This window comes from Anarhichas minor, unplaced genomic scaffold (genome assembly GCF_050575085.1).
Source record: "Anarhichas minor isolate MPS153535 unplaced genomic scaffold, ASM5057508v1 ptg000137l, whole genome shotgun sequence".
Classification (NCBI taxonomy): Eukaryota; Metazoa; Chordata; class Actinopteri; order Perciformes; family Anarhichadidae; genus Anarhichas; species Anarhichas minor.
The window spans coordinates 220,619-247,300 of NW_027466583.1; the positions used below are offsets into that span (position 1 = coordinate 220,619).

The 26,682-nt window shown below is 42.3% G+C and overlaps 1 protein-coding gene across 1 annotated transcript; it reads right to left on the reverse strand.

Moving 5' to 3' along the window:
* Positions 1-6,767: 6,767 nt before the first annotated feature.
* LOC142943492 (retinal guanylyl cyclase 1-like) lies at positions 6,768-24,411 on the reverse strand. Its single transcript, XM_076085030.1, has 23 exons — positions 24,171-24,411; positions 23,745-23,975; positions 23,320-23,475; positions 23,075-23,217; positions 22,544-22,699; positions 21,673-21,822; positions 20,206-20,425; positions 19,942-20,017; positions 19,715-19,799; positions 18,578-18,694; positions 18,337-18,420; positions 17,967-18,143; positions 16,810-16,963; positions 12,454-12,597; positions 11,988-12,136; positions 11,678-11,841; positions 10,383-10,506; positions 10,240-10,308; positions 9,861-10,035; positions 9,573-9,671; positions 9,393-9,478; positions 7,302-7,387; positions 6,768-7,104 (listed from the first exon to the last, which is right to left on the reverse strand). Exons 1-23 carry the CDS (start codon positions 24,409-24,411, stop codon positions 7,017-7,019), a joined length of 3,174 nt encoding a protein of 1,057 aa, XP_075941145.1. The 3' UTR covers positions 6,768-7,016.
* Positions 24,412-26,682: the final 2,271 nt, after the last annotated feature.

Genomic DNA, 26,682 nt, shown 5'->3' on the forward strand with positions numbered 1-26,682 from the left:
AGTTTCCATCCCAAACATACGTACGCGGGACTCATCAAATCACAATTACTTAGATTTCACAGAATCTGCACAGGACAGAATGATTTCAAGGAAGCGGTCACAATTCTATTTCGAGCATTGTCCACTAGGGGGTACTCTAGGACCTTCTGTAGAAAGGGCCTCAAATCATTTCTGGAGGTTAAACCTACAGCACTTACTTCAAGCCTTCCACTCATCACCACCTACTCTCCGTCCACCAAGAAACTATCCAACCAACTCAGAATCAACTTCAATACGTGCATCAAAGGGTCTCCCACCCTAAGTAATCACAGTATCATACCAGCGTTCAGAAGGAATAAAAACTTACAGGATCACTTAGTAAAGGCTAAAATACAACCACTTTTAAAACCAAGGCCCACAGTACAAAAAGATTACTTTAGACATAGACAGTGGCTCTGTAATAACAGCACAGGGGAAATATTTAAAATCCTAACCAGAGGAGACCCTTTCACCAAAAACTGTGTTTACAATATTTCATGCACAAAGTGTAAATTACAATATGTGGGTGAAACTGGCAATATGCTTTCCACACGCTTTGCACAACACAAGTACAACATTACCAAGAGAAAGAAGACTGATACACCACTAGTTAGACACTTTCTCTTACATGGACTGGAAGCACTCACAACAACAGTCGTCGAGACTAACGCCTGCTGGACCACGGCACAGAGGAAGAAGGCCGAGATGAGATGGATCGCTAAACTCGGGACCAAGGACCCACAGGGTTTGAACGAACATTGAGGGATTCGGAGCATGGCTCTGTGATGGACAGTGCACCGGGGGCTGGACTGTATTTACAGCATTCTCCCATAACCCGAACCCAAACCTAACCCTAACCCTAACCCTAACCCTCTGGGTTGGGGTTATCCGCGGATGGACGCTGGAATTAAAAATGAAAATGCTGTCCAGCAACCTATAATGAAGTGGAATAAAAACAAAACAGTCATGTATTTGGAGGCGGAAGAGGGAACAGGATGGACCTTGTGTGCCCGTGCTCTCTGCTTGCCTCTTTGGTAGGCAGATAAACCTTTTTCCCCTCACCTAACCCTAACCCTAACCCAACCCTAACTTATCCCAGAAGAGCCAGGCTCCAGGACCTCGAAGGCCCCCAGCACAAAGCAATGGGAGTCTATGGCAGCCATACCAAAGGAAACAGCTGAAGCCACGCAACTTCATACACAGGTGCTAGGGCATGCCAGGAATACACACAGAACATTTAAGGACTCTAGCACAAACTTTCAGAAAGTTATAGACGATGCCCATTCGGGCATCGTGGCTATTACCCCCTAACCCTAACCCTAACCCTTTTTGGCCGTTTTATGAATTTTATAGGTACCCACACCGGGGGACGGACCTTGGAGACCCTGGAGGTTCTTTTAATGGTCGACTCCCGTTGCCTGTCTTGCCCCTGCTCTGATGTCTTTTTAAACCTTTTACCCATTTTTAACTGATTCTTTTAGAAGGCTGTTTGCTATGGGGGATTTTTAAGCATATTTATGCTGTTTTAAAAGAACACCTGACATCTTTCTAGATACATATTCCCCTTGTGCCTGTGCCCCCCGTGACCTCCATCAGGTGGTCACGTTTTTACCTAAACCTAACCCTCTAACCCTAACCCTAACCCTCTAACCCTCTAACCCTCACCCTCACCCTAACCCTAACCCAGCCATACCAAAGGAAGCAGCTGAAGCCACGCAACTTCATACACAGGTGCTAGGCCATGCCAGGAATACACACAGAAAATTTCAGGACCCTAACCCAAACCCAAACCTAACCCTAACCCTAATCCTAAAGCAATGGGAGTCTATGGCAGCCATACCAAAGGAAACAGCTGAAGCCACGCAACTTCATACACAGGTGCTAGGGCATGCCAGGAATACACACAGAACATTTCAGGACTCTAGCACAAACTTTCAGAAAGTTATAGACGATGCCCATTCGGGCATCGTGGCTATTACCCCCTTACCTAACCCTAACCCTAACCCTCATTCCACAGATCAACTTCTCCCCCAATCTTCCAACGAGAGAGAAAATGCGTCTCACACACCTGAACGCGTACATTTCTGACCTGGGTGAGTATATTCCGACTCTACCAAGCACTGACTTTAAAACAGGACCAGATAACCTGCACTGGACTTATGACACAGCTCAGCGCATGCTGGACCACTGGTGCACTTACTTAAACTAATTGTCCCCATAAGCCTGCCTCCACAGGAGGGGGATAAGACTGTTATTAATTTAACAAAAAACTTTAAGTTAACTGCACCACAATTTGCTCTGCTTAACAAAGGCTTGAACTTTATCCCCACAAAGGGCACAAACAAAGACATTAAGGAACAAAGCCGTTATGATACTCAGCAATACCATAGGAAGCTGAAACTGGCAGCTTATTATGAACATGCAAAAGACTCTGAACCGTTGCCTTTCATTCAGAAATCAGTCTGGACTCCCCCCCCAGGGACAAACACCCAGTGAAATCACGGCTCTCATCAAGGCGGACCTTCAATATTTGGATGCTGAGTTTAGGGTCCATCGTGTACCACCAAACCTGAATACTGAAGAGGTTAGAGCACTGACAGAACTGAACAGTAACAAACACATCATCATCAAGCCAGCTGATAAAGGCAGTGCGATGGTCATTATGGACAGAGAACAGTATGTATGGGAGGGTTATCGACAACTCAACGACCCCAAATACTACACTAAATTGACCAAACCTATTTATCCAGAAACGATTCCAATCATGAACAAAATTATCCAAACTCTCTATGAGAAAAGGTTTATTAAGGCAAAACAAAAATATTATTTAATGGGCAACTCGGAACCCAGAGCCAGATTATTTTACATGCTGCCCAAAATCCACAAGGATCCAACTAAGTGGAGCAAACCACATGAAATCCCTCCAGGTAGACCCATTGTGTCTGACTGCAGCAGTGAAACATATTACACTGCAGAATACCTGGACTTCTTCCTCAATCCTCTCTCGACCACACACCCCAGTTACATTAAGGACACGTACCACTTTATCAACATAGTAAAAAAACTGCACATTCCTGACAACTCTATTCTGTTTACAATTGACATAGACAGTCTATATACAAATATTGACTTCAAAGAAGGCATGCAAGCCATAAAAAATGCATTTCGGAAACACCCAAACAAAAAAGACCAGAAAAAGAATTATTACAGTTATTAGAGATTAATTTGACCAAAAATGACTTCACATTTAATGGAGAATTTTTCCTGCAAATTAAAGGTACAGCTATGGGGAAGAAATTTGCTCCCGCATATGCAAACATCTTTATGGCTGAATGGGAGGAGTCAGCCCTAAAAACATGTCCTAAAAAACCTCTGTACTACTACAGGTTTTTAGATGACATCTGGGGGGTGTGGCCTCATACGAGAGAGGACTTTGACACATTTTTGAACACGCTGAATAATCACAGTGAATCAATCAAGCTAAAATCAACCAGCAGTTTGACCTCTGTCGATTTCTTGGACACCACCACTTTTAAGAACGACAGGTTCAAGGAGACCCACACACTAGCGATCAAAGTGTTCTTTAAAGAGACAGACACCCACGCTCTGCTCTATAAAACTAGCTTCCACCCAAAGCACACCTATGCAGGCCTGATTAAGTCACAATTGTTGAGGTTTCACAGAATTTGCACTGAAGAGGAAGATTTTAATTCGGCAGTCAGAGTGCTGTTTCGAGCTTTGTCCACCAGAGGGTACTCTAGGACCTTCCTTAGAAAATGCAGAAGGTCATTTCAGCAAACTAGACCACCAGTAGTAACTTGTAACCTTCCATTTGTGACGACATTTTCCCCGTCAACTGTTGAACTAATTAGACAAAGTAAGAGGAACTTTCAAAAACACATTACAGGAACATCAACATTACAAAACTATAGCATTATTGCTGCATTCAGGAAAAACAAGAATTTACAGGATCTCCTGGTAAAAGCGAAAATTAAACCCCTCTCTGACCCTAAACCCAGAGTACAGGGCCAGTATTTTAAACACCAAAACTGGTTCACTAATCGGTACACAAAAGAGGTCTTTCAGACAATGACCCGTGGCAGTCTAAAGTCGAAAAATTGTATATATCTGATTTCTTGTAAAAAGTGTGGTTTACAGTATGTGGGTGAAACGGGGAACACCATTTCTATTCGATTCACTCAACACAAACACAACATACTGAAGAGGAAAAAGATGGAGACACCTTTTGTGAAACACTTCCTATTACATGGATGGAAATCTGTTTTAACGACTGTCATTGAGTGTAACCCCAGGTGGAACATTTCCCAGAGGAAAAGGGCTGAAAGGATCTGGATTGCCAGACTGGATACAAGACATCCTAAAGGCTTGAATGAGAGGTAGGTGCTTCAGGATGTGAGGTAGTGATGGACAGTGCACAGATCACCTTGCTGGCTTCCAGCATAGTGATCACAATCCCCTAACACCTAACCCTAACCCTAACCCCTAACCCTAGGGCATGCCAGGAATACACACAGAACATTTCAGGACTCTAGCACAAACTTTCAGAAAGTTATAGACGATGCCCATTCGGGCATCGTGGCTATTACCCCCTTACCTAACCCTAACCCTAACCCTTTTTTATGTTTATTTACATATTTATTAAGGAAACACTGTGTGCGGCTTTGCTTTTATACCTTTATCCCCTTGTTTGGCCGTTTTATGAATTTTATAGGAACCCACACCGGGGGACGGACCTTGGAGACCCTGGAGTTTCTTTTAATGGTCGACTCCCGTTGCCTGTCTTGCCTCTGCTCTGATGTCTTTTTAAACCTTTTACCCATTTTTAACTGATTCTTTTAGAAGGTTGTTTGTTATGGGGGAACACCTGACATCTTTTTAGATAAATATTCCCCTTGTGCCCGTGCCCCCCGTGACCTCCACCAGGTGGTCACGTTTTTACCTAAACCTAACCCTAACCCATGAAAACAAATATAAAATGCATAAATAAATACAACTCACAATAACGCTGAATCAGTGGGAGCCCTGAGCTTGTTTCTCTGCAACGAGACGGTCCCATCTGGGGGTAATGGTAAACAATGACATCCAAAGTCTGTTCCTTATGTCCAGTCTACTCTGTAATTTTGTTTTGATAGCCGTCACTGCAGAACATCCTGCTTCACAAAGATGTGTGAAATGGAAGCAGGGTTTTCAGTGCTTCTGTAGCGATCTCAGGATATTCAGCCTTGATTTTAATCCAAACACCAGCAGAGTTGTTGTCTCAAACATACTTTTAAGGCCACCGTCATTTACAATCTCCAGCAGCTGATCTTCCTCTGTCGCCACATATTCTGCAGAGCGGGTTTGGCATCAGAATTACTCCTGATATTTAATCAGACTCCTGATATTGTCTGTTAAATGAAGCTTTCATTTTCTTGGAAGTTGTAGGCTCTTCTTCTGTCTCCTTAGTGGGCCTTTCCCCCTCAGCAAAGAAGCTCTCCAACAGTTATTGACTAATTTTCACTAGTTTGCGGGCTTAATTTTTGAGGTAACGTATCACGTGACCGAGACAAGCGTCTTGACATGTCAAGAGCCACAGGCGGATGAAATTGCGAGAGAATCCCGTCATTTTTCAAAATAAAACATCTTTCAGACTCTGATCGGATGAAATTGCGAGAGAATCCCGTCATTTTTCAAAATAAAACATCTTTCAGACTCTGATAATCAATAAAACGGAAATAATATAATATTTATTCTTTCTTTGCGGCCCGGTACCAAATGACCCACGGCCCGGTACCGGTCCGCAGCCTGGTGGTTGGGGACCACTGCTCTAGGGCTTTTGCAGGAAGTCATTTCAGCAAACTAAACCTACAGTAGTAACTTGTAACCTTCCATTTGTGACTACATATTCCCCATCAACTGTTGAACTGGTCAGAGAAAGTAGGAGGAACTTTCACAAACACATTACAGGAACCTCAACATTACAGGACCACAGCATTATTGCTGCATTCAGGAAAAACAAGAATTTACAGGATCTCCTGGTAAAAGCTAAGATTAAACCCCTTTCTGATCCTAAACCCAGAGGACAGGGTCAATACTTTCAACACCTCAACAGGTTCACCAATCAATACACAAAGTAGGTCTTCCATACAATGACCGGTGGCAGTCTGAAGTCTAAAAATTGTATATATTTAATTGCATGTAAACAGTATGGTTTGCAATATGTGGGGGAAACTGGCAACACCATTTCAATTCGATTCTCCCAACATAAATATAATATATTGAATAACAGAAAGGTATTCACTCCTTTTGTGAAACACTTCCTCCAGCATGGATGGAGATCTGTTCTAACAACAGTTATACAGTGGAATCCTACATGGAGCACTCCCCAAAGAAAGAGGGCGGAAAGGATCTGGATATCCAGATTGGATACCACACATCCCAAAGGCCTTAATGAGAGGTATGGGCTGCATAGTGTGAGGTAGTGTGGACCGTGCACAGATTGTTTCGCTGTTTCCCAGCCAGATAATCACAATCCCCTAACAATGGGAGTTAGATTTCACATTAACCCTAACCCATCTGTGGAGATCAATAACAACCAAAACAAACACATTTTGAAAAACATCTTTCCTCATCTTATAATTATTTTTATTTGATGGAAGCATTTTTCAAAACAAACAACACTGATGTGATGGTAACTGGCACCAAAGTCTGGCATCACTGCAAAATCACAATGCTGTCACGATGACGTAATGACCCGTCCTTCTTTTATTGGTTCTTTGTACACAAACAGGAAGTAAAATGTCCATTCAGCACTTCGTTCACATTCCACGAGGTTGGGCTGAAAATGTATCACCAGGTGATAAAATCCTGTAAAGACAATTCTAGTCCTTGAGGTAGTGTGTATGTGTGTGTGTGTTAATGTATACATTTCTGTATATGTATATCCGTGTGTTAATTCATGTATAGTAAATATATGTATCTGTGTGCGTACGTTGGCATCATTTCTTCATCTTCTTTTGTCGGTCCAGAAACTTTTGTCTTCTTTCAACTGGAATCTCATCCAGATTTATCCCATGATTACTGGCCCTGAGAGTGAGACAGGTGGGAGAAAGAGAGACAGGTGATTGTTTACTTACACAGGTGGTGTGTGTGTGTGTGTGTGTGTGTGTGTGTGTGTGTGTGTGTGTGTGTGTGTGTGTGTGTGTGTGTGTGTGTGTGTGTGTGTGTGTGTGTGTGTGTGTGTGTGTGTGTGTGTGTGTGTGTGTGTGTGTGTGTGTGTGTACCCTCCGGTGAGGTCTGGAGGAACAGGAAGAGGTTTATCAAAACCCTCTCGACCCATCAACCAGTATGTGTCCACTGTGCCCTTCACCTACAAAACATACATTTAGTTTAATCACATTTTAGTGTTCCAACAAATAAACATCACCAACAAACTATAGTTTTTGTATATACAATATAGCTATATATAAAACTTTATAAGCTGTGATATCAAATAGCTTTTGCGGCTCCAGACAAATTTTATTTGGTGGAAAATAGGGCAAAATGGCTCTTTGGATAGTAAAGGTTGCCGACCCCTGGCCTAACCCAACAAATAAACATCACCTAACCCAACAAATAAACATCACCTAACCCAACAAATAAACATCACCTAACCCAACAAATAAACACCACCTAACCCAACAAATAAACATCACCTAACCCAACATATAAACACCACCTAACCCAACAAATAAACATCACCTAACCCAACAAATAAACACCACCTAACCCAGGACAGTTGATCAGTTGAGAAGCTGAACGTCTGATTCTGTGTCCTTGTTGTTTTATAAATATATTCAGGGGGCTGTTAGATTGCTGTTAATACAGCAACATCTAAGGACTGAAGCAGTTTATTTATGTGCATTATGGAAATGATTACATCATCTTCTTTCAACACACTGACTTTTTGAGTGAGGACACGATGACAGAGACGAGGACACAGTGTCGCTGTGACGGGGGGAAGAGCGGGAGGAAGCACGCAATGTTTATGTAAGTTATTATTAATCATAATTTGAATGTTTGAACTATTTGGAACAGCTGTTACCTAGCCCCGACTCAGCAGGAACGAAAAAAAAACATGTAAATATTAGGAGATTCTTTGGTTTTAAAACAAGAGAACGTGAACCAAGTGATGTGTGATAAACAAGTCTGGACTAAATATGGAAATACTACGAATCGCTGTTCCCATCTTTAAACTAAACATCCAACATAACAGAAGTCTGACACTGAGTCCATCCACAGCTGAAAGCTATATCCTAAATAGAGGAATGTCAATATGGTCAAACCCTCCAGAGAGAGATGCTGTTCACTCATTTTAAATACCAAGCCCCTAGAAAAGAATCTTGGCTTCGACACCCTGTTTTTATTAATAATCTCACATCAGCTCCATTACTGCCATCTTTGTGGTCGGCTTCAGAATGCTAGAAAATAAGCTACAGATCTCACATTTACTGCACTGATCATGAGCAGAAGTCACTTCATTGGTTTCCTGTCAGGTTAAGAATAGATTTCAGCTTTTTTTTTATTGGTGTTAAAATCACTCAATGTCCCTCTAGATCACTCAGGGACTCTGGCTTCAGTTGTTCCCTGAGGAATAAGACCTAACCCCCAACACATTAGGCTTCAGTTGTTCCCTGAGGCCTAAGACGTAACCCCCAACCCATTAGGCTTCAGTTGTTCCCTGAGACCTAAGACCTAACCCCCAACCCATTAGGCTTCAGTTGTTCCCTGAGACCTAACCCCCAACCCATTAGGCTTCAGTTGTTCCCTGAGACCTAAGACCTAACCCCCAACCCATTAGGCTTCAGTTGTTCCCTGAGACCTAAGACCTACCAGGAGGCAGCTTTTACTCTGGAGTGCCAGAAGAGCTGAGGGCATCACAATCTGTAATCTTAAGAAATGTCCACCTTTTTTATTGTTATGGACGTTGTTTTTACATTGTATCATATTTTCATTGTATCGTTTTTTTTTCATTGTATCGTATTTTCATTGTATCGTTTTTTCATTGTATCGTTTTTACATTGTATCATATTTTCATTGTATCGTTTTTTTTCATTGTATCGTATTTTCATTGTATCTTTTTTTCATTGTATCTTTTTTTCATTGTATCGTTTTTTTTCATTGTATTGTTGTTTTTTCATTGTATTGTTGTATTTTGTATACTTTTTATGTACTAAGCATCTTGTATTGTAATTTTGCATTGTGTGCTATATTGATAAAATGTAAGTTTAAACTCCAGTTTGGACTATCAAATAGTTTCATGCTCAGTTTCAGGACATTAATCATCTGAGTCATAAACTTCAGAATTACAAAAACACCTGAGCAGGTGAGTGTACCTGAGCCTTTCTGGTGTCTATGTGGTACCCCACTTTGAGACTGGTCAGGACCTTCACTGTACTCAGACTGATGTGGATCCTGTAGGCTGGAGACCACAAACACAACATGATTACACAATAGTAGTTATTGAAGCTCAGATGTGAACACTTTCATTGATGTTATTGTTGTCTTCTACATACGCAGTCCGCTGGCTTCCATGTGTGACGCCGTGGTCACTGTGTCTCCAAACAGACAATACCTGGGCATCGTGTGACCGACCACACCTGCTACCAACGCACCTGAAGACACACAAGAGACAGACACGTCATTTCTTTTGTCTTCAGCTTTGAGAGACGGAAGCTTTTCATTCACCGTGGCAACAAGCACAAACTCTGAGGTTAGTCTGAGAGGTGGACAGAAGGTTCAGACTCTCTGTCTGTGTGTGTCTGTGTCTGTGTGTCAGTGTGTGTGCGTCAGTGTGTGTGTACCTGAGTGAAGTCCGATGCGTATCTTCACTTTGATCTCAGGCATGTGTTTGATCTTAAAAGCTCCTATCGAGTGCAGGATGTCCAGAGACATGTTGGCCACTTCACCTGCGTGTCGATTCCCATTTCTGTTGGGAACACCTGAAGCCACCATGTAGGCATCTCCGATAGTTTCTACCTGCAGACACAAAACACAGCAGTTTATTTATACAACATGTTAACGGATGTTCAGTGAATCACTGTTGGAGATGTGTGTCACCTTTGACTCACAGTCTGTTTAACATTTAAAGTCTGCAGTGACTTTTAATAAAACTCAGCTTTAGTCTGATCTGAGAGAGAAAAAGATGAGTTTATTCATTTAAGCGGCTGCATGTGTTCCTACCTTGTAGACATCATGAGTAGCAATGATGGCATCAAACATGGTGTAGAGGTCATTGAGAAGGTCGACCACCTGCACGCACACACACAGTGTTATCTCTAATGATGTTAACAGAGATAATCAGCAGGTGTTTGAACATTTTGTACCTCGATGGGTTCACTGAGAGCTGAGATGGTTGTAAATCCAACGATATCACTAAAGTAAAGAGTGCAGTCTGAATAGTGTTCAGGCTGGACCTGCTTCCCTTTCTTCAGAGCCTGAGCCACGGACCTGAAACACACACAATTATTAACGAAGCCTTCACAAACCCTAACCCATAGTCCGCCTATCAGCTCTCAGGGATACAAGTAACAGCATCTCTGCTATATATAATAACTACCAATGATAGGAGAGGTTGGTATGTAAAGACCTCAGAAAGGTTGTTGAGGAACGTGTGACAGCGTAAGACATACAAGACACCTGTTAGCAGGTGACTGTGGGATGTATGTGGTTGTTGTTGTAAATTGTTTGATTGTATGATTTACCTTTATTGTGAAGAGCATGACAGGAAGTAGCATGATACGTGCTTCTTGACGCTAACAATGATGATGATAAATTAAAAACCACATGTCGGGTGCAAGAGCACGTTGTGTTCACTGTAACACTGTAATACTGCAGTTCAGACAGAAAAGTGTTCCATTCAAACAAGACGTGTCTTGGTCCTCATTAGAAGCTCCACTTCACAACAGTTGTTGCTTTGACCACCATGAGGGGGTCAGTTATAATATAATATATAATATACTGTATGCCCTGAGACCCTGACAGTCCCAGAGTCTGACCAGGTCCAGGGAGCCTTTTGTTGTATTAAATAAACCTGCTGGTCTGATGATGCACTTTTTAAATGATACTTGCCTCCATGAAGTTAAAGTGTTGCCATTAATTAACTGTGTACTAACTGATTTCTGATCAGCTCCTGACTGTAACCATGGCAACTATCAATGGATTGCTGTGATACTAAAGGAAACTTTTTTCTAAGTGGATTTAAGGACGTTTATTCATCAGACATCATAAGATCCTGTGGAAGTGGAGTTCAGACTTTATATAGATATAGATTCCCCAGTGTGGCGCCCCCCTGTGGAGGCTTTTATCTTTCTTGGTTGGATATCCATGTCTATTACAGACCATGATATCCTGTCATGTCATCATGGTTACACTGGTTACAGAGGTTTCACCTCCTCATGTGATGTCTGAATGACATTTTTAAACATTCATGTGTTTTAAACATGAATGTTTGACAGGTGAGGTGATGATGTCACTGTGATGTCATGTGATTCCAGCTCAGGATGTTCACAGAAGCTTTTTGTTGATAAAACTGTAGTTCTGGATCACAGGTGTTACAGATGGAGAATTATGGGTAATGTAGTGACTTTATTATTTCAGTTTTACATGAGATGCGTTTTACTTGGGCAGCAGCTGTCCGATCAGCTTGTCTGTCTTGTTTCTCTCGACCTCCAGTTCGTCTGTTCGTTCTCTTATCAGATCCTCCAGGTTCGAACTGTATTGCTCCAACATCCGCAACATTGAGTCGATGATGTTTGCCCTCTTCCCTCTGTTAATGCCCCGAAACTGCAAACACAATACAGCTGTTCTCAGAAACAATCTGAGTAAAACATGTCTGAAGTGCTCAGACTTTATTAAAACCGAATGAACAGAAGTCAAACATACGGTGACAGTTCCACACATGAGCAAGCAGGTGGCAGCGGTGAGCTCACCAGTTTGAAGATGTCGTCGAAGCTCGGCCTCTTACTCGGATCTTCAGTCCAACATTCGTTCATCAGACCGAGACACTCGGCAGGAGCTTCATCCACCGAAACAAGTGGTCTGCAGAGAGGAGGAGGGTTCTTCAGATGGTCCACTATCTCTGAGAGACAGACAGGTACACAGATAGGTGGTCAGACAAACAGGTAGACAGACAGGTGGTCAGATAGATGGACAGGTGGTCTGCAGAGAGGAGGAGGATTCTTCAGACGGTCCACTATCTCTGACAGACAGATAGGTACACAGACAGGTGGTCAGACAAACAGGTAGACAGACAGGTGGTCAGATAGATGGACAGGTGGTCAGACAGGTGGTCTGCAGAGAGGGGGAGGGTGCTTCAGACGGTCCACTATCTCTGAGAGACAGACAGGTACACAGAGAGGTGGTCAGACAGGTGGTCAGACATATGTCCTGTCTCACCATGGGCGGGCATGTCCATCATGGCGTATGGGAGTGTTCGTGAGATCACTTCCTGTATGATGATGGAGAAACTAAAGACATCTCCAGCAAACGAACCTCCTCGCACCGGCTTCCTCAAGAGCTCTGGAGCCGTCCACAGCAGCTCTGAGAGACAGACAGGTAGGGAGATAGACAGGTAGGGAGACCGACAGGTAGACAGTGTGTCTAAAATCTTTGACAGGATTCTTCATATTATTTATCAAGCAGCATTAACATTGAGTTGTTTCGGTTCGGCATTTCAGACGAACTGAGATTAAAACGAGGGTTACGGATGTAACTACGGTACATCCGTAACCCTCATTTTATTTCATAAGCAGAGGAACTTGGCTGAAGAACGACACGGGGGGTGGCAATGTTTACTCTGTAGTATCTGGTGAATGTGCTCGGTGTTTTGAACTGAACACCAGTCAGAAAACAGCCTCCACCTGTTCTCATACTGCAGACAGGTAGATGGTGCTCTGGCATTCAGAATAGTCATTCTGATTGGTTCTATGCAGCCACACAGCAGCGGGTCGGGCCCTCCAGCGGCCAGACCCACAGTTGAAAGTGCCTGGAATCGGGATGCCAAATCCGACCCCTTAGCTAAGACGGGAGGTCCCTCCTGTCGGAGAGGGGCCAGGGTGTCCTGCAGTAGAGTATGTGCAACAGGAAGAACCAAGTCCTGGCTGTAATGGGGCCACCAGCAGAAGTCTGTGGTCCTGTTAAAGCACTCTGAGAAGCGTTGGTAAGATCGGAGAAAACATGACTCAGAGGACTAGGGCCAAAGATGTTTATGGAGTTGACAATATTTTTCTAAAGAAACATAAAGGCACACTCGCTCACCCGATCACAGGCATGTGTTAAAAATGTGTTGCAGAGCAACTCATTAAACATCTCAACAGCTCTCCATATCAGCTGCATCCTATGCAGTTCGGTTACAGGGCTAATCATTCCACTGAAACAGCCAACTGCTTCCTTTTAGAGAATGTGAAGCTTAAAATGGATAAAGGGGGTGTAGTAGCAGCGGTTTTTCTTGACCTGAAGAAGGCTTTTGATACGGTTAATCACAATGTCCTGATTAACAAACTGTCAAATTTTAACTTTTCCCAAGAGTCTCTTGCCTTGCTGAAATCCTACCTTGAAGGAAGAACCCAGTGTGTCAGAGTGGTTGATGTTACATCATCTACTCTAAGATCTAACGTGGGAGTACCCCAGGGTTCTATTTTAGGACCTTTACTATTCAGTTTATACATAAATGATTTGCCGGGTGTCTGCGATGGGTGTGATATTCAAATGTACGCTGATGATACAGTGATTTATGTGCACGCAAAGAACAAACAACAAGCTGCACTTAAACTCACGTCCACAATGACAAATGTAACTAAATGGCTTGCAGATTCCTGCCTTCACCTGAATGTTAACAAGACTGTTTGTATGTTCTTCACAAAGAGGGCTTGCAAAGTGTCACTGGAGCCAGATGTTTATGTTGCTGGTGAGAGGCTACAGGTAGTGTCAGATTTTAAATATTTAGGAATTTTTATTGATTCTAATCTCTCTTTTAAAAAACAGGTAAAACATGTGACAAATGTCTTAAAATTTAATCTCATGAATTTTAGATATATAAGACACTGTCTAACCATGCAAGCTGCAAAATTGTATTTTAATGCAATGATTATCCCCCATCTGACCTACTGCTTAACCAGCTGGGCACAAGCCAGCAGCACAACATTAAAATCCATTCACGTTCTCCATAAACAAGCCCTAAAAACACTTGACAAAAAACCCAAAAGTCACCATCACTGCAATATTCTCACCAAACACCATATCCTGAGTTGGGAGAACATCATTAAATTCACTGATGTGTGTCTGGTTTTTAAAATTGTACATGGTATGGCCCCGCCTCCACTTAGTGATTTTATTAAACAAAGCACTCAAAGCAGCAGACTCACTAGATCTGCTTCAAGAGGTGATTGTGTCATTCCACATAGGTCAAGCTCGTTTAGTAAATCTACATTCTCTGTGAAGGCAGCTCACTCGTGGAATGCTGTGCCACCACACATACGCACACAAAACATTCAAGCATAACTTCAAGAAATGGCTTGTTGCCAATCAGGTGTGCAAGCATTGATGTCCTGTCTGTCCTGCCTGCTTGTTTCATCTATATGTGCATTTGTCTTGATTAGTGTTGCTATTTTCCATTTTTTTGATGTGTATGTTAAGTGCTTCAGTGTTATATGTGCTTGTCCTGTAGGTGGGTCTGTTCTGCGTGATGCATGCTGAAACCTGTTATGTCTGCTCTGCTTTAATGTCGTACACTTTTCTTTTGCTGTGTTTCGGTTTTGTCTATATGTTGCTGTCTGTTTCTCTATGAATTTTAACTCCGTTTCAATTTGAGATTTTGTTATTTTAGGCTGCCTTGAAACATCTGGCCGGGGACAGCAGACGGAAATTAGCCTCTCTGGCTCACTTACAGTGTAACTGTTGATTAGTGTGCATTGTCCCTGAAAAATAAATAAATAAATAATAAATAAATAGTCTCTCCATCAAGGATAACCAGTGGTGGCAGTGGGTCGACATCTCCGAGGGATCCACCTCTACCCTGCCGGAGAAACCCAAGATGGTGTGCACCACATTTGGATGAAGCTGCCACTCACCCGGTGGATGGTTGGGATGAGGAAATCTGCAACCTGGTTCCGTTCTCCTGCTAGATACATTGCCCGTAGGCTGGTCAGGTGAGAGGCCGCCCAAGTCAGAAGACCACGGGAAACCCATAGCAACTTTGCAGATCTGGTACACCCCTCCTGATGGTTTATGTGAAAAAAGAGCCAAGGTGTTGTCTGACCGGACAAGCACATGCTTTTCTCTCAGATATTCATTGGAGAAAGCAACAGTAAAGGTGGCGCGGCCGGGAACGCGCCTGAAGAAGGCACTAGTAGGTGGAGGATCTGGCTGCCGCATATACAACTGTAGGTGTGCCCTGCGAATGACAGACCTAATGGAGCTGTCGACTGCCAATCCGAAGAAATATGAGCTGAGGAACGGGAGCCAGGCTGAGAAGCATGGGAGGGCCGCTCTTCACTGTACAGTAAGAGATTGGCTGACACTGCCACTGAGATAACGTCCTCCTCTGGACCCAGCTCAGCCACGGGTGGATTTGATGCATCAGCCTTCCCTGCACTAGGGTGGAGGGTCAGGAGAAGCAACTTCATCTGAGTTAGCTCAGCAGTCAACAGATCCACTCTAGAAGACAACATGCATGAGGACTTCGCCCTCTTGGAGGGAGCCCCTGCGGCCTCTGTGGCCCGACGTATAAACCAAGTTAATAAACCAGGTTGGGCTGGATTCAACCGGCTGAAGAGGAGCTATACAGGTCTTACAGCTGGGAGAGTTAAACAGAGCCGCGACTCTGGAGAAACCCTGCCGCACTAGTTGATGCGGTCTGCTAAAGCCAGTCTGAGCGGGAGCGCTCTGCTGACTGCTAAGAAAACAGGCAGGGAACAGTCGGTGAGAGCGGAGCAAGGACACTCTCTTCACTCAGACAGTCAAAAAAAAAGTCTGTCAATGAGTCGAAAAGTCAATGTACACAATATCAATATCGACTCTGTCAAACTATCGTCCAACCTAGTTAGTGTGAACTCTGCTCACTGTGAAAGCCGGATGCGACAAAGTATAACTCTACAGTGAGAGGGAACACTCTCACTGACTCAGTACGTTGTCAATCTAGCAAACACTGAGCGGAGACGCTCTCGCCAGTCAATTACCTCAAGCAAGAGCGCTCTGCCAACCGTGGAAAACGAACAAACAGTAACTATAATGTTATAGAAACAATGTTATCGATCTCACCGATTGATGTTCACAAGTGAAGATGGACCATATCACACTGGTGATGACCGAAGATGGGAGCGTCTGCCGGTCCGGGGCCTGAATGGCGAAACACACCGTCCCCTAAGAGAGACACCTTGTCGCAGCCTTTGGAGGGCGAGAGATCTGCAACTTCGACCGGTGGTCACAAGGCTACAAGCTCCAACAAATTGAGCTTAAGCTAAGGCTACCATGGTAGTTAGCCTGTGTAAACGAGAAGATGAAAGGACTGAAGGACTGATCTCAGGGATGACACAGGAACTTATACCCAGCTAGGGTCATCCAAGGTCACACGTGACTTTATTGATATAAAGATTTGACCTGCGTGTGCGCGAGACGGAAGATATTCAGTGTTAAGCACTGCCTCTGGCGGTCAGTAAGGAAGAAATAAAACACTTTCATCTGGAAACAAATCTTCAGCTTCATGTTTCAGTTTTCAAAACGATGTTGAGAGAGAAATCTCTTTAATCTTTTTACCTTGTGGGTCCACAGGAAGGGTGATGTTTTGAGAGTGAAGGATCATGGTAAGTCCGTAGTCTGTGATTTTCAGAACGAAACGTCCGTCGACTAAACAGTTTGTGGACTTCAGACGACCGTGACTCAAACCTCGTAGATGAAGGTACTTCATCCCCTGAAACAGAAAGCGGTGTTATCATTAAAGTGGACAAAGACATTTTTAGTCGACTAACACATGCAATTTTGTCAACTAAATGATTTCATCAACATATCTGTACAACTGAGTTTCTCCACAAAGAGTCACACAAAAGTACCACTTTAATTATTGTGTTTACCAGAGATTTGTTCATAAATGTCTACACGACAAAATAAATGTTAGTCGACTAATCAAATTTATACTGAATCATAAAACTTCAAGCCAGACAAAACCAACCAATTAGCTTAACTCCAACTACCCTTAAGGACATACAAACCTGGATGACCTGCAACTTCCTGATGTTATACTCTAACCCCTAAACTGATATTCTACATAAATCAATTATCTAATGATTATACAGTTTGACCAGGATATGTCCTGAACTCCAAGATAAAACACATTTCAAGGACTACCTTTTCTTCATCTACGGAACATTTAAAAAATCAGGCACATCCTGTCTCAAAGTGATGCAGAAAAATAAGTTCATGCATTTGTTACTTTTAGACTAGATTACTGCAATTCCTTATCAGGCTGCTCTAATAAGTCTCTTAAATCTCTCAAGTTGATTCAGAATGCTGCAGCACGTGTACTAACAAAAATTAAGAAAATAGATCATATCACAAGTAGTAGTATTAGTAGTGCAGTAGCAGCAACAGTAGCAGTAACAGCAGTACTATAGTAGTGGAACTATCCAAGCAGCACCTTGATGAGGTCCAGCAGTAGCAGCAACAGTAGCAGTAGCAGAAGCAGCAACAGTAGCAGTAGCAGAAGCAGAAACAGTAGCAGAAGCAGTAGCAGAAGCAGTAACAGTAGCAGTAGCAGAAGCAGAAGCAGAAGCAGTAGCAGTAGCAGAAGCAGTAGCAGTAGCAGTAGCAGCAGCAGTAACAGTAGCAGTAGCAGTAGCAGAAGCAGAAGCAGTAGCAGTAGCAGAAGCAGTAGCAGTAACAGTGGTATTATAGTTGTGGAACTATCTAAGCAGCACCTTGATGAGGTCCATTAGCAGGGAGGACTTGAACATCCAGTCCAACCTCATTTCGCTGTCGGCCAGCAGGTCGGCCAGACTCCCTCGAGGACAGTGTTCAACCACTAGAGCAAAGATTCCGGAGTCCACAAACAAACCCACGTAGAGGTTCATATTCTCATGTCGCATCTCCCTCAACTGGAGAAAGGTGAGATGAAAAATATAACTTTAAAATACATTCAATTACTGTTGAATATCATTATTCAGGTTTTCATGTCACATCTCCCCTAAAATGAAGATCAGACTAAAATACAGTGTTATAGTATTGATAGATAATAATATGTCTTTACTATGTATGAACAGTGTATCTATTGTGTACTGTTCATCGTACCTGGCTGAACAGACTTTGGGTGTTTTGATTTACAGCTGTTATCGACTTTTCAACTGGAATCTTCTTCAGCCAAACCCAGTCCCCCTGGTAAAAATATAACCAATCAGAGCTCTGAGTCAGTAACCCAGATGAGGTCAACAGACAGATAGAAAGACAGAATGACAGATATATACAGGTAAACAGACAGGTAAAGGTACAGGTAAACAGACAGGTAGAGGTACAGGTAGATGTACAGGTGTACCTCCAGTATTCCTATGTTGGAGCTCTCAGGTGTTGTCAGGATGTAACTTCGAGCAATCGACCGCAACGGTGTCTTAACTTCCAGTAGACTCCTCATGATAGATTCGTCATTCAGTTTCTACAAAAACATCAATATTGTAGACAACAACTCAATCAACATTGTAGACAAATCCTCAATCAACACTGTAGACAACAACTCAGTCAACACTGTAGACAATTCAATCAACACTGTAGACAACAACTCAATCAACACTGTCGACAACAACTCAATCAACACAGTAGACAACAACTCAATCAACATAGTAGACAATAACTCGATCAACATCGTAGACAATAACTCGATCAACATTGTAGACAACAACTCAATCAACATTGTAGACAACAACTCAATCAACATTGTAGACAACAACTCAGTCAACACTGTAGACAACAACTCGATCAACATTGTAGACAACAACTCAGTCAACACTGTAGACAATTCAGTCAACACTGTAGACAATTCAATCAACACTGTAGACAACAACTCAATCAACACTGTAGACAACAACTCAATCAACACTGTAGACAACAACTCAATCAACACTGTAGACAACAACTCGATCAACATCGTAGACAACAACTCAATCAACACTGTAGACAACAACTCGATCAACAACTCAATCAACATTGTAGACAACAACTCGATCAACACTGTAGACAATTCAATCAACACTGTAGACAACAACACAATCAACACTGTAGACAACAACTCAATCAACATCGTAGACAACAACTCCATCAACATCGTAGACAACAACTCCATCAACATCGTAGACAACTCCATCAACATCGTAGATAACAACTCAATCAACACTGTAGACAACAACTCCATCAACATTGTAGACAACAACTCGATCAACACTGTAGACAACAACTCAATCAACAGCGTTGTCAATGACTAAACTACAACTACTACAACAACTAAATCACAACTAACTTCTCAAATACAGCAACAACAAAAATGTGTGTAACCAGAAAGTACTAGAACCAGTAGCATTCTTTAGGTTAAATACTTGTACTCCAGTGTGAAAAGTACTAGTATCAGTAGCAGTATAAAAAGTACCTTCATGGTACTTTAGAGAAGTAAACTGTTTCTTACCTTCCTGCTGACTAGAGTATCGATGAAGACGATGTCATCCAGAGTCAGGAGGATTTTGGCGATGTTCGCTGTTTTCTTGTACTTCCTGTACACACATGTCATTATTAGTAGCAGCAGTATTATCATCGTCATCATTGTTATTATTATCAGCCCTGATCAGGTTTACACTTAAAAGACCATTTTAATCATTTATGGTGGTCAAGTACAGACTGACTGTGTGTGTTTACCTGATCAAGTAGATTAAAGCTCCGGTCATACCGCAGATTAACAAGAAGACAAAGAACATTTTCACGGAGTCTAGACCTGCAGAGAAACACAGAAAATTAAGTTTCACGTCCTGCTGATCAACGAAACTACACTACATAGTGAAGGAGCTCAGACTTTTAGTCTTTTAGCTTTCCCAGCGCACATGAACACACCATCACAGACACAGCTGATAAGAGTACATGTTAAACAAACTTCCCACGCTCCCTGTAGGCCAGTGAACACACCCCCACTGCAGGCCTCGTCTGGACTGAACCAACAGAAGCTGGCGGTGGGGGGTTTTCCTCCGGGGAAGGTAAAGGAGCGACTCAGCGGTCTCAGACCTCCAACCGTCCCGTCTGTGTGTGTCGGAGCGAGCGAGTGTGTCGGCACGAGTCGGTCACCATCGCTGTCCAACACCACGTACCCGGCCACTAGACCACGCCCCTCTCTACCTCCAGACAATACCTGAGGAAGAAAAAGAAGAGAGGAAGTGATGACATCATCCTCCTCATTGTCTTCATCAGACCAAAAATAAAAGATAAATAAGGATTTGGAACTCTCAGACCTTCTGATTCCTCGTCTCTCTGTACGCTGCTGCACTTATAATAATAACAATAACAATAGTAATTAAAATAAATCAAGAGGTACTTTTCTGGAGCATTGAGTCCATCTCTATAAATCAGAAGAAATTGTTTTCAAAGCCGTCTTGTGATTATCTGACACACACAGATATCTAAAATGTTAAATTACAGAAAGATGAAGAGTCTTTAACAGAGCTGCTGGCAGCCGGTCTGTATGGTGCAAAAAGTGACACAAAGCACCTACAACACAGCTTTGAGATGTGAGTGAGACAGAACCATCGACAGCCATCACTATTCTCCTGAACTGTAGTTTATGTGCACAGTGAGATGTGACTCATGACCACACGATCATAGTTTACAAAAATCCATTCATACTCCAGATAACGCAGACCTAGACCCATTCATAGGAGTTAGGGTTTGTCAGTGTTGGTTAGGAGTTAGGGTTTGTCACTGTTGGTGGAGACATCGCAGTAGCTCGTACACTTTACTGATGGAACATCATCATCAGGAACGTTTTCTCTTCTTCTGTTCTTTCTCTCTTCAGCATCATTAAAGGAGACAAATCATTTCAAACTTATATTTGAGGTTCCTCCTCAAACATTTTTCTCATTTGGTCTGTCTGAATAGAACTGTATTCACCTGTTTTTTCAAACACTCAATTTTAGTGCATTTCAATGGAATTGTGTTGCTAAGCAACAGCTTGGTTCCATGTTTACATCTTGTCAGCTGATGTCATTCACATACACTAATAACAACAATAATAAATGCTTATTTTGGTCTCTACATTAGTTGCAACATCACAAGCAGCTCATTTGAAGACAGTTTCTAAATATTTCTCTTGATACTTTCACAGTATTTATATCGCACTTTGCTATGAAGTCTGAAACATTTGTTATATTCCTGTCGTTCTACTACGAGATGCAGATTGAGACTCTTCAGCTTCCTCTCCTCTCCCCCCTCCTCTCCTCTCCTCTCCTCCCCTCTCCTCCCTTCTCTCCTCTCCCCTCCTCTCCTCACTTTATTTCACTTTGTTATTCTTTTATTATCTTCTTTAAGTTTCAGGTCACCTACATTCAGTGAATAAGTGTAAAAACAAATGTTGTTTTTCTTAAATGTTACAATGTTTCTGACCTGATTGAAGCCCTGGAAATCAAAGCCTCCATCTGATTGGACGATCTGATTGCCCGTCACCCAGTGCCCGCCCCCTGCCTGACGACGCTCCTCCACCGCCTTAGCAACGAAGTACACCATGTTAAAGATGGTCCCGAAGACCGGAGACACCTGCAGGCAGAATACAGTACATCAAAGGGTTTACTTACCGTCATAGTAACGGAGCCAGGCTGGTTACAATTCTGTATATTGTTGTATTGATGTTAGTAGTTAGTGTGTAGTAGTAGTAGTAGTAGTTAGTGTGTAATAGTAGTTAGTGTGTCGTAGTAGTAGTTAGTGTGTAGTAGTAGTTAGTGTGTAGTAGTAGTTAGTGTGTAGTAGTAGTTAGTACTGTAGTAGTATTATCCGTGTACTTACCTCAGTAGCAGTAGTTATTGTGTAGTAGTAGTAGTTAGTGTGTAGTAGTTAGAAGTGTGGTATCAGTTAGTAGTGTAGTAGCAGTTAGTAGTGTGTAGTAGTAGTAGTTAGTACTGTAGTAGTATTCTCTGTGTACTTACCTCAGTAGCAGTAGTTAGTGTGTAGTAGTAGTAGTTAGTGTGTAGTAGTAGTAGTTAGTAGTAGTAGTTAATACTGCAGTAGTATTCTCTGTGCACTTACCTCAGTAGCAGTAGTTAGTGTGTAGTAGTTAGTAGTGTAGTAGTAGTAGTTACTGTGTAATCGTAGTAGTTAGTGTGTAGTAGTAGTTAGTACTGTAGTAGTAGTTAGTAGTGTGGAGTAGTAGTTAGTAGTGTAGTAGTAGTAGTTAGTGTGTAATCGTAGTAGTTAGTGTGTAGTAGCAGTAGTTAGTGTGTAGTAGTAGTTAGTACTGTAGTAGTATTCTCCGTGCACTTACCTCAGTAGCAGTCACAGCAGAGCGGATCTCTCGGTTGATTTGAGCCTGACGGAAAGCTTCGTAGAAACTCTGGTCTGACGCCATGGTAACAGTCAGAACGGAGCTGTAGGCGTGACGAAGCTGCGTGCTATTGGTCAGCTGAGGGAACGCTGTGTCCTGATTGGACAGAGGACAAAACCAGGAAACAAAAACAAAATTCAGCTTCAAATGAAGTTTATTCAGAAAGAGAACTCACTGTTTGAGAATTAATATTCAAAATATAGTCATATTCTCTTTCCATGGAAACACATGGGGTCTAACTGCATTCCTGCCTCAACCTTGTTGCTCAATCTCTCTCTCTCTATATATATATATAGCCAAGTGTGCCGTCATGAAGATTTCAGCACGTTCTGAATGTTGAATTGATGATTCAGATTGCCTAGTCTGAACTACTTGTTGTATAATTGTATATAAGCTAGAGTTACATTGTGTATTATCAGTATTGATGACGTCATTGATTGATCAGTTTGGATGTAAAGTGATTTAAACTACCTGGTACGGCATGGCGTACAGCAGGGCGTCGTAAGGAATGAACACGTAACCATCGGAAACCATCCCCATGTCCAGAGCAGCCAATAGGAGCTCTATCTGATCCTCTCCACCAATCAGGACGGAGCTCATGCACATTATCACCACTGAAAAATAAAGATTAACGGTTTATAAATAACATAATTAAACTATTTGGACTCTACTGTGTTAAATATGTTTTTAAAAGTTTTAAACATTTAAACTCTGACCTTTGACCTTGTCGGCCTCTCTGATCGATTTGAGGGCCTCCCGGGGTCCGCCCTTGTTCTTTGTTTCCATGGTGACCACCGGACCAATGGGCAGGCCCAGAGCCCTCAGCGCCGAGGCCACTTCCTGTCCGGTGCTCTCCCATAGGTCAGATGGTGCTGATGACCAAACAGGAAGAAGAAAGACAAAGTGAGAAGCCCTGCAGTGACATCACCTCTTCATGTTAGTGACATCACCTCTTCATGTTAGACTAAACTCTACAGTGACGTCATCTCTTCATGTTAGACTAAACTCTACAGTGACATCATCTCTTCATGTTAGACTAAACTCTACAGTGACATCTCTTCATGTTAGACTAAACTCTACAGTGACATCATCTCTTCATGTTAGAATACAGCTGCGCCCTTCAATGACATCACACACTCACCTGAGATGACGGCGACGTGAGCCCAGCGGAAGAATCTGAGCACAGTGAACAGGACTCTGCTGGGAGGAGTGACGGGGGCCAGGTTTGGCCAATCAGCATCCAAACAGCCTGGAGAGGCAAGCCCCGCCTCCCAGTGCTGAGCCAATAAGGAGGCAGCATGACAGAGGGCAGGGTTAAAGAGTCCAATGTAGGCGTGGCCATAACCCTCCATGTCCCCGAGTTCTGTCAGAGCTGTAATAAAGCAAAGAAGAAGAAGTCACAGGTGACGGTAAAACCTTTAACGAGACGACCAGGAATCAGTGGAATAAAGGTGAATGTTTCTTACTTTAATCTACATATTTTATATCACAATCTAATAATTTAATTTCATGTCAACTTTCTGCTCATGATTGAATTGATGAACTCTTCGTTGATTGGCTAGCGAACCTTTGGAGGCGGAGCAGTCCTCATCCAGCAGCTTGATGTCGTACCAGTATCCTCTGCTCAGACTGATGTCGCTCCGTAAACGTGACAACGCCAGGTTAGCCGCCGCGGTCGGCATCGCCCGGGAGAACATGGGGTCACATGACCACGGACCTATCAGGGCCAGCTTAAAGGTTGCTGTCCAGATTTCAGGAATGCATAGCAACCACAGCCACGCCCCTAGCAACCACCTGGGAAGCTGCATCCTGGATTTTAGAAAATAAACAACAACAAAAGAGTTTAATTCAGTTCAGAGTGGGAAATAAAAATGATTCAGTTCAAAAAGAGCTGCATCTAGTATGAACATGTCTCAGAGTGGTTTGTTTAGATGACATCAGAAGTGACGTGAGTGACTGAGTGACATTCAGAAACTCAAACTGTATATATCAGTGGTGGGCCGTCAGGGCCAGCTAAGCCTTCTCTGCTGGCCTAGACACAATCACACAGTTATATCTATTTTATAATTTAATAATTGTTCTTAAATACACTACATGTATTATAATTTATACAAATATTTTCCCCATTATCTTATGTCCTCATTGCACAGCTACTGTCTTCCTCAGTTGCTCTGCTTCCAGTGCAGCTTGTTTTAAGTAGAGCTTTTATCCAATCAGATCTCACCTCTGTGTCTCTAGGTAAGAAGAGAGGCCCGAGGTCTGCAGACTCACAAGTGCATCCATGTGCAGTTTAAGTAAATGGGGACCATATTGTTGATTGTCATAGTGTTCAACCAATCAGATCTTTAGTTTGACATGTTGGGCGTGTTCTTTGTCGTGTCAGTGGTACCCAGGTAGCCTCGAAGTACGTCTGCATTAACGTGCGCCGTGATTGGTCAGTGGGCCAGCGTGACTTTTGTCAAACAGAGAGCTAGCTAGCAGATCTTAGTGTTTAGTAAGAGTTCAGGTTTAAACATAAGAGAAGTTTTGACATTTTTAGCGTTTTGCTTGCTGTAGATTCTTCTTTTTTCTTTGTTTTTTTAACACTCAATGGCTGAAGGAGGAGAAGTGGATTTAGGAGTTACTGACTTTAACAAAGAAAGGAGGAAGAAAGGAGGAAGAAAGGAGGATGGGCTTTGTCTTTGTGAACAGCAGCTTTGGTAAATCAACTGCTTTTGTGTTTCTACATCTGCAGTAACGTTTCTACTGAGTTACTTTGTCTATGATGTCATTTTATGAATAATATGAATGACACTGATGAAGATGAAGATGTGGTGAAGATGAGGATGAAGATGTGGTGAAGATGAAGATGTGGTGAAGATGAGGATGTGGTGAAGATGAAGATGTGGTGAAGATGTGGTGAAGATGAAGATGAAGATGTGGTGAAGATGAAGATATGGTGAGGATGAAGATGAAGATGTGGTGAAGATGAAGATGTGGTGAAGATGAGGATGTGGTGAAGATGAAGATGTGGTGAAGATGAAGATGAAGATGTGGTGAAGATGAAGATATGGTGAGGATGAAGATGAAGATGTGGTGAAGATGAAGATGAAGATATGGTGAGGATGAAGATGAGGATAAGTTGAAGATGAAGATGAAGATGAACATGAGGATGTGGTGAAGATGAAGATGAGGATAAGGTGACTGGAGGAGGCAGAGGGCCTTTCTCAATACCCAAGTACGGACTTGTGATCTTTTGGAGTCTGGACTTCAAGTCCAGACTCCAAAAGTTCACAAGTCCAGAGAACGCAGTATGGACAATTGGAACAGCAGCTTACTTGATGACATCACCACCTCAGCTGGTCTTGCTAATGAGTTTAATCCGTTTTTTTACTGTAAAGTATTTTTACAATCAAACTAAATATGATAACCCTGCTGTTTTCGTTTTCATTTAAAATAAAAAATTATATATATATTTATATATTATATATATATTTATATATTATTATATAAGTGTATTATATTATATACACATATATATATATACACATACGTATATATATATATACACATACAATTATATGTATTTATACATATATATATATCTATAATTGTAAATATATATATATATAAAATTGTAATTGTATGTATATATATGTATGTGGATCAGATCCGGATTGCTGTACTCTTTGCCGACGAGAAAAACGCTACAGAAACGTCAATACCAGCGGCAAGTTTCAAAAAGACTCGCCGATATCAGGCTGTTCTAGGCGGGCACCGTGAGCGCTGAGCCCCCGGTGCTGGTTTACTGCCGGTCCCGCTAGCAACACCTCACATCTCCGATATTGTCGGAGCAGATTTTTAAGTCGGCTGAATCTTGACAAACCGACCACAGATTTGATGCTTAAACAACTAACTTCTCGCCTAAAACCATCCTAAAATTACTTTCTGTGACTCAACAACAGTAGTATTTCGAAAGTTTCAACTTCCAGTTGTGTGATTTCTCCTCCGCCATTGTTTCCTGTTGCTGGTGCGAAATGCATTCTGGTATATTTGGCTGTCCCAAGTACAGACAAGTCACCACCGATGCAAACCCAGTA